The sequence below is a fragment of the Nematolebias whitei genome, chromosome 3 (genome assembly GCF_014905685.2).
Source record: "Nematolebias whitei isolate Nwh7 chromosome 3, NemWhi1, whole genome shotgun sequence".
Lineage (NCBI taxonomy): Eukaryota > Metazoa > Chordata > Actinopteri > Cyprinodontiformes > Rivulidae > Nematolebias > Nematolebias whitei.
The window spans coordinates 53,906,743-53,914,418 of record NC_056500.1 but is presented as its reverse complement, the minus strand read 5'-3'; the positions used below and the strand labels follow the sequence as shown (position 1 = coordinate 53,914,418).

At 42.6% G+C, this 7,676-nt stretch overlaps 1 protein-coding gene across 1 annotated transcript in view; it reads right to left on the bottom strand.

Moving 5' to 3' along the window:
• Window positions 1–2,967: 2,967 nt before the first annotated feature.
• The window catches only part of cldn34a (claudin 34a), an 8,558-nt gene continuing 3,849 nt past the window's right edge, over window positions 2,968–7,676 (bottom strand). Inside the window, exon 2 of the mRNA XM_037698328.1 lies at window positions 2,968–4,169. Within this exon, the coding sequence (XP_037554256.1) occupies window positions 3,369–4,109 (741 nt within the window). The 5' untranslated portion in view covers window positions 4,110–4,169 and the 3' untranslated portion in view covers window positions 2,968–3,368. The remainder of the gene's footprint in view (window positions 4,170–7,676) is intronic.

The following is a 7,676-nucleotide window of genomic DNA, read 5'->3' as shown; positions in this document are numbered from 1 at the left end:
GACTTCCTCAGTCTGAGGAGCTGTATTCAGCTCAGTCTCTTAAATAGCACCTTCTCAGAGTGGATCAACCAGTTTCTGACTGGTTTTGGTTGTCAGCAGCAAAACTGGTTGATCCACTCTGAGAAGGTGCTATTTAAGAGACTGAGCTGAATACAGCACCTCAGACTGAGGAAGTCTCTCGGATGAGAGACGAAACGTTTCTACATTTTTTTGTTGATTTGCTTTGTTTTTTGTTTTTTTTGACTGTCCAGAGGACCAGATTGAACTTTTTTGGATAAGTTACAGAATGTTATGCACTCCTGTATTTGCTCCTATTTTTGGTATAAATATAAAATGATGTAAAAAGATTTGATAAAGTAAAGAACATAAAATGATTGTTTTAAATAAATGTTTTATTTGTTTACATTGTTGTTTATTCTTTTCATCTTGTCAGTTACATAACTGAAACAAAATTTATGACCGTTTCAATAGAAAAATCATTTCTGAATCGAATCGTGACACCAAAAATTGGAATCGAATCACCAGACACAGAGATTCGCACCCTTACTCTACAAGATCTATACAAACAATAACCAGAGCTTTATCACATTCAGACACTGATGGGACACACATCGGAGGCAACAAGGGCTTCAGTGTCTTGCCCAGGGACACTTTAACATGTGACTGCTGGTGGAATCGAAATGCCAACTCTTGAATTGCAGGACGGCTGCTCTAACCACTCAGACACAGCCACCCATTACTGGTTCTTATTGTAAAATCAGACATGTTCCTTTTTAAAGAAAAACTTTAAACCTGTAGAATAACAGGTTGTTTTCCACAAATGTCCACACATAAACATGGCACAGAACAGTGACTCTTATCTGATCTTGAAAAGAATGACGGCAGTAATCTTTAAAATAGATCAATTTGAGCTCATCAAACTTCTTCCTTTAACTTTGTTTAGCTCAACTAACCACTTGAGCTAATCTGTCCCCTAGCTTTGCTCGTGTGTTTGTAAAATGCTACACGCAGCAATTTAAAACATTTGGATCTTTATTTTTTGTCTTTTTATTGTTTCTCCTACACGTTATAATCAACAGAGTTGATGACTTAGCGTTAGATTAGATTAGATAATCTTGGACAAACTGAGGCTTATGTTAATCTTATCTGCAGAGGAGAAGTGGTGGAACAGAGGAGCATGTCAAGAAAAAAGTGGTGGTTATATATTTACTTCAAGCTACTTTCACCAAATCTCTTATCCCAAGAAACACGTCAAAAAATATTTAGCCATGTTCACTTGAATTATGATAATTTTGTTTACCACAGGTAAAAAAAGAGGCTTGTGTATGTGTGTGTTTGTCTGTACATTTAGCAAATTATTTCATGAACTACTGGATACATTTTAATAAAACTTTCATAAAATAAATATTAGATTTACATCTACAACTGCTTGACTTTTGGAGTCAATCCAAGATGGCCACCACAGCCAACTGAGCTTATGGAATATATAAATGGCTCCAACTCAGACACTTTTACAGCTAATGAGCTATAATTTGGTGCGGGAGCATCTGAGCACGATGCCCAACTCAAACTTTGAGCGCTACATACTGCACAATATTTAGGCTTAAAATAATAATTTTTGCAATCAACCCTGTTTGTCTGTTAGCAAATCACCTCATTCACTAGATTTTGATCAAATTCTCAGATAGTAACCAGTAGAAGTACATTTATATCTGGTAAGCTTTTGAAGTCAACCCAATTCAAGATGGCTGCCACAAATAAATCATCAAAACAAACAGAAAACAACCAAACTGCATGGGATTGTGCAAAAAACATGAGCAAGGTTTGACCAAGACTGCAACAACTCTGTGCCTTCTCATCACCAGCTGGTTTTAGTTTAAAACTCATGCATGAAAGGAATGCTGGTGCTAAAGTGAGTGATTCTGTTTCAAGCTGAGGGTTTCTGCAGCGACCGCCTCCGTTCTACCGGCCGTCTCTCCTGAGATGTGTTTTATACGGAAGCCTGAAGTGAAGAGGGGTTATTGTTCTTCATGAGTGAGCCATCTCCAGAAAAATGCAGTACAGTAAACCACTGGATCAGTGTGTGTGTGTGTGTGTGTGTGTGTGTGTGTACTTTCCATGGCAACAATTACGAAGAAGCTCCCTCTCTAAACTCACATGCCTCTCGTCAGCCTCAGGTTACATGAGTAGAGCCCAACGTCAACCTGACTGTCTCATGCCCCCCTAGACGTGGACCCCGTCACAAACCCACACCTTGGTGTGTTTATCACCCCCCGCCTGGTTCTGTGCAGTGAGAACTCTGAGCAGTCATCAAAGAGCCATAAAGGCTCAAAAGGATTTCTGCTGACGGTACACCTTTCATAACACTACAGGAATAAAGTTTGTTACATCAGTGGATGACAATCAGTGATGACCTTCAGTCCAGCTCAGCTTTAATGGGATACATGAACTTATGAAACATTTACATAAAAAGCTTGCTGAAAGGTCTTGTGTGAATTATATTTACAGTTTTACAGTCAAACGCAGCATTTGCAGCACAAAATGTGAACATGAATACCACTTCTATGTCAGGATGTTTGAAGTAAAGATAGGGTCCAGCAGAACCCTCACAGAGGTTTCTATGAGTTGTGTAACTACGAATTGTTAGAAACTATGATAAACAACAATCAGCTATAACATCATAACTCCTGACAAGATATATGTAAATTGAAAATGATTAACAATAGGGTGCAACCTAGCATCCTGTGATGAACTAGTGATCTGTCCAGGGTGTATAACATGAATAACAACCACAACCTGGAAATGAGAAGCGGGTAAAGATGATTGATTGATTGACTGATTGATGGATAGACGATGGATGCTCAGTCCTGTCAGATCAGACTTATTCTCCATTTCTCAAAAATGAATTTTCTTAGAAAGTAATCTACAAAGGTAACATTAATTATTCTTAACCCTTCCACATAACCACACTTCAAAATTTCTGATAAATTTACTGTTAAATTCACATTTAACAGTAAAAATCAATATGATTGTACTGATGAGCCTGCAGGCCCCTTGTGAGCAAGATCTATTTTGTGACAACAAAAATACTGATTTTCAGTTAGTTTTATTTGATATGATCAAATGATATTTTAAGCAGTAATTATCTGTACTTTTGATGTACCATAAAGTTCATAATTGTCCATCTTTAAAAACAGTTTTTCATTTTTTTACATTTCATGATATAAACTAGTATTCTGGATGATTTTCTGGTCAGAAAACTTATCATTCACTGAAAACTTCTGATAATGAAGTTGATTAAAACATATGCTTTTATTTGTCTTTTTCTAAGGGGACGGTTATATATTAAAAATATTCATGTGAAACCATCATGAAATGTCTTCGCAGTGTAATGCAGGGTTATCCTTTCCGTGGCTGTCTTCTTTGTACAATGCAGCCATCTTTGTCAGTGTCATTACAGTCCAAGGCCCATCGAGCGGGTCCCTGGATGGCTCCGGGGCCTGTCGCACATACCGATAGCAGAGGAAGAGGCCACCACTTATGATCAACAAAATGGAGGCAAAGACACCCATACCTATGGCCGGACCAACTCTCTGGCTGACAGGAGCGGCAGGGAGGTGAAATTCTTGTGGAAAGTCTATGGTACTGTTGTTCAGAACAGAGCTCATGTTCCACACCAGAGAAACCAACAAGAATGTTGCTGTAAGCAGATAAAGAACACCCGCCATGACAAACACCATCCTGATGTTCTTACGATCTTCCACTGAGAAATAGGCAATCCTCATGGCTATTGCAGCAAAGATGTTCCCTGCCAGGCCAGAGATCATCGCCCCCACCATTAGAACCTGAGCAACCGGGATCTCCACTGGAACAAAGGGGTCCGAGATGCTGAGGGAATGACAGTTCTCAGCCCTGGGGAAGACGTGGCTGTAGAAGCATGCCCTCCAGATGCCCACCCAGGCCTCACCTGAGGTGATGATGGATACATCAGCTACACGCCAAAGCCGCCACTTGTTGATGCCAGCTGTAACCATTGTAAAGATCCATGCCAGGAACCCAAATATTAGTCCCAGGAACTGCCAGTGGGCTGTGTGAGCCAAGTAAATCATTCCTGTCCCGTATGACTGGGGCCACTCAGAAGGTCAGAGGGCTGCAGGCCACCATCACTCCTGCTGAAAAGACAAGAAAATGTATATTTTTAAATATTCTGATGCATGCTCAATAATCCTCAATAACGTATCTACATTGTTTTGCTTTGTTTTTTTTTTTTGAATGTCCAAAGGACCAGATTGAACTTTTGGGGGTATATTTTTAAATGTTTCTTAGCTATTACCTGTGCATTAGCTTGTTTCAGTTCATATTTAAAGAATTATTTGAACATATCTGTAGAGGTTTAAAGTTCAACCTAATCCATAGTAGGCTACAATTTCTTTTGTGAAACTCAAAAAGAAAAAAAAATCACTTTTTAAATGTGTCTTAATTACTCTGCAGTAACTTTACAACTTTCTGTAAGGGCTTTTGGTATAACTGATGTTTAATATACTTCCTTTGATTAGTATTAAACTGAAAGAGAGGAAACAAGATATTTTTGACATGGTTTGCAAAAATTATGCTTAACAGTGCAACAATTTTAGGTTAGGTTTGAAAAGTTTTATTTCATATGAGTTTGCCCTTTAAGCCGTACTGTTGGGTCTCAACCCGCGCGCAGCACGCCAACACTGAAAAAACTCTAGTCCATGCCCACCCATGGTGTGGGCTCCACCCCTAGACCGTATAAATAGCATACGTGTCCGTAGATCTGCTCCCCATTTTCTTCAGCCAGCGAAGCAACACATGGAAAACTAAGAAGAAGATGTTAGCGGACGTGATATGTCCGCAGTTCCGAATGGCTCAGCCTGCACATCTGCCTCGGAGCAGAACATGCAGGTAGGCTCTCGTTTTTTCTTTCAGAGCTAGGCAGGTCTCAGATATTTCTACCTCCAACTAAGAGTTAGTGAGCAGCCTCACTCCCCCCCTCTCAGTTAGAAGGCTGGAGACAGGGCTGCTGCTGAAAGGTTGTTTTCACCCTCCCAACATTTTGGTACGCTCATATGTGTTCTGCCCAACATTCAGGAGTGGCTAACGCTAGACCTAGCTGTGCCAGAGCCATTAGCTTCGGCCTAGACTCGGTGGGACATCTAGCCGCCTCGCTCTCTAGCCACCGAGACTCAGCTTGTCCTCGTTTTTAGAGTGTCTGTGTAATGTTGGGTGCAGCCTCCCAACCGCTAATATGAAAATGCCTGTTTCCCCTCTAGAGCCCAGCCTGTCGGCTAATTTTTCCGGGGTCAGAGTGTTTCGGCATGTCGAACGACTGTCGTCCACCCTTTTCCCCATCGACCAGCTCTCAGCTAGATTCACTGACAGAATATCAGTGCATGTCACAGACAGCTGCAGCAACCATGTGTTTATACTAGCGTTAGCATCCCATGCGCTGCTCGCGCCATGATTTGGGCAACGCTCAAGAGGAGACTGAAGGAGGGGAAAAAGGAGGAAAAAAGTTCACACGTGAAGTGCTCGCTCTCACCATGGACTCATATGGTTTTTGTTTATGAGTGGAGGATTGGTGTCTTTTAAACGTTTGTTTAAAATTTACCATTCTACTCAGAGTGGACAGGGGCTACACATTACAGTTTGCAGGAGCACCCCCGAGGTTCAAACAAGTGTTAGAAACCTGGTTAACATCCTCGGAACAGGGTTTGATTTTACGAACAGAGTTTGGAAGAGCTTCTGATAAAAGACATGATTTCCGAAGTCCCTCTTGAAAAGGAAGAAACCAGTTTTTACTCCCGGTACTTCCTGGTTCTGACAAAGACAGGAGGTTCGAGGCCTATTCTAGACCTGTCCTTTTTCAACAAAAACGTTATGGAACGGCCATTTCATATGTTGACAATAAAACGAGTGCTCGTATGCATCAGGCAGAGGGATTGGTTTGTCTCAATGGATTTGAAAGATGCCTACTTTCATATAACAATAATAAAGAAATGCAGGAAATTTCTGTATCTTTCTGTCCAAGGAGTTCGGTATCAATACAACCGACTCCTTTGTGGTTGCTTGCTCGTCCCATGTACTTTGTACATTTTCAAAATGCGTGGAAATGGCATTAAAACCATTGTGCACAGCAGGCTTGAGGGTTCTCTTATATCTGGACGACCTTCTCCTCCTGACTCACTCCAGGGAAGAAGCGGAAATCCAGACGACTGCTCTGGTGTTGCATCTATCTCACCTGGGTTTCACAATAAACTAGGAGAAAAGCTTGACGGTTCCCTCTCAGCTCAACATTTTTCTGGGGGTGGATCTAAATTTGGTCACCATGACAGCCCTCCTGTCACACCAGAGGAGGGAATCCCTGACGTCATTGCTTCGAAAAGTCAGGGTTCACAAGCCGGTGACGGCATTAACAGTCATACGTCTGCTGATTATAGGGATGATTTATTTATTTATTTATTAACCTTTATTTAACAAGGCAAATCCCACTGAGATCATAGCTCTATTTTGCAAGGCAGCCTAACATGCATGTTTTTGGTCTGTGGGAGGAAACTGGAGTACCCAGAGAAAACCCACCCAAGCACGAGAAGAACAAGCAAACTCTACTCAGAAAGACCCCAGGTCAAACCGGGGATTTAACCCAGGACCTTTTTGCTGTGAGGCAACAGTGCTAACCACTGAACGGTTGTGCTGCCAATGCCATGTCAGTGACTCAGGTTGTCGTTCCACTAGGTTCACTCCATATGAGAAAACTACAGAGATGTTTCAATCCCCAGCACCTAGACCTCTCTCGTCACAAATTCTGAGTGATTACCGTTCCCTGTCGGTAGGGGCGTACCTGAGTCACTGGAGAAACCCCCAGAACCTGTTGAGAGGGATTCCCTTGGGCAGAGTGACATCATTCATTTCTGTGTTCACAGACATGTCCCTCTCAGGATGGGGGGAGGGGCGTGTCTGTCCCAGAGGTGGTGGTAGTGGGGGGGGGGGGGGATGGCAACCCCACACATCTCTCCACATAAATGTGCTGGAATGGATTACCATGGAGAAAGTGATCAGACACTTTGCCCCACAGCTGCGGGGTCATCACATGTTGGTCCACACAGACAACAGAAACACAGCAGCTTACATAAATCGCCAAGGGGACGTTTGCGCAGCTCAGTTGCTGGACACAGCCAGAGAGCTGCTCTGCTGGACGCACACACATCTTAACTCCATCAGAGCAGTTTACATCCCAGGCGTGCTAAACAGAGGAGCAGATATTATGTCCAAGGGTGGCCCCCGAGACAAAGATTGGAGCCTCAACCCAGACCTGATCCTCCAGATATGAAGCAGTTTCGGGAAAGCGGATGTGGAGAAAACACTCATTGCGAAATGTTTTTCTCAATGGGCTGCTGGGGGTGAATGCATTTGCATACAATCCGTGGCCTCAAATGTTGCTCTATGCTTTTCCTCCAGCCCCGCTAATAACGCAGCTGCTGGAGCAGGTCCCAGAGGAACAATTGAGGGTGATTCTGATTGCTCCAGAATCCACTGGTGCTCTGTGGTTTCCGGTTCTTCAACAGCTGATGAGCAAACCATGGAAACTACCTTGGCAAGAGGATACTCTCTTACAGGCAGGGGGAGCAATCAGGAGCCCCCCGGTGATAAGCCAG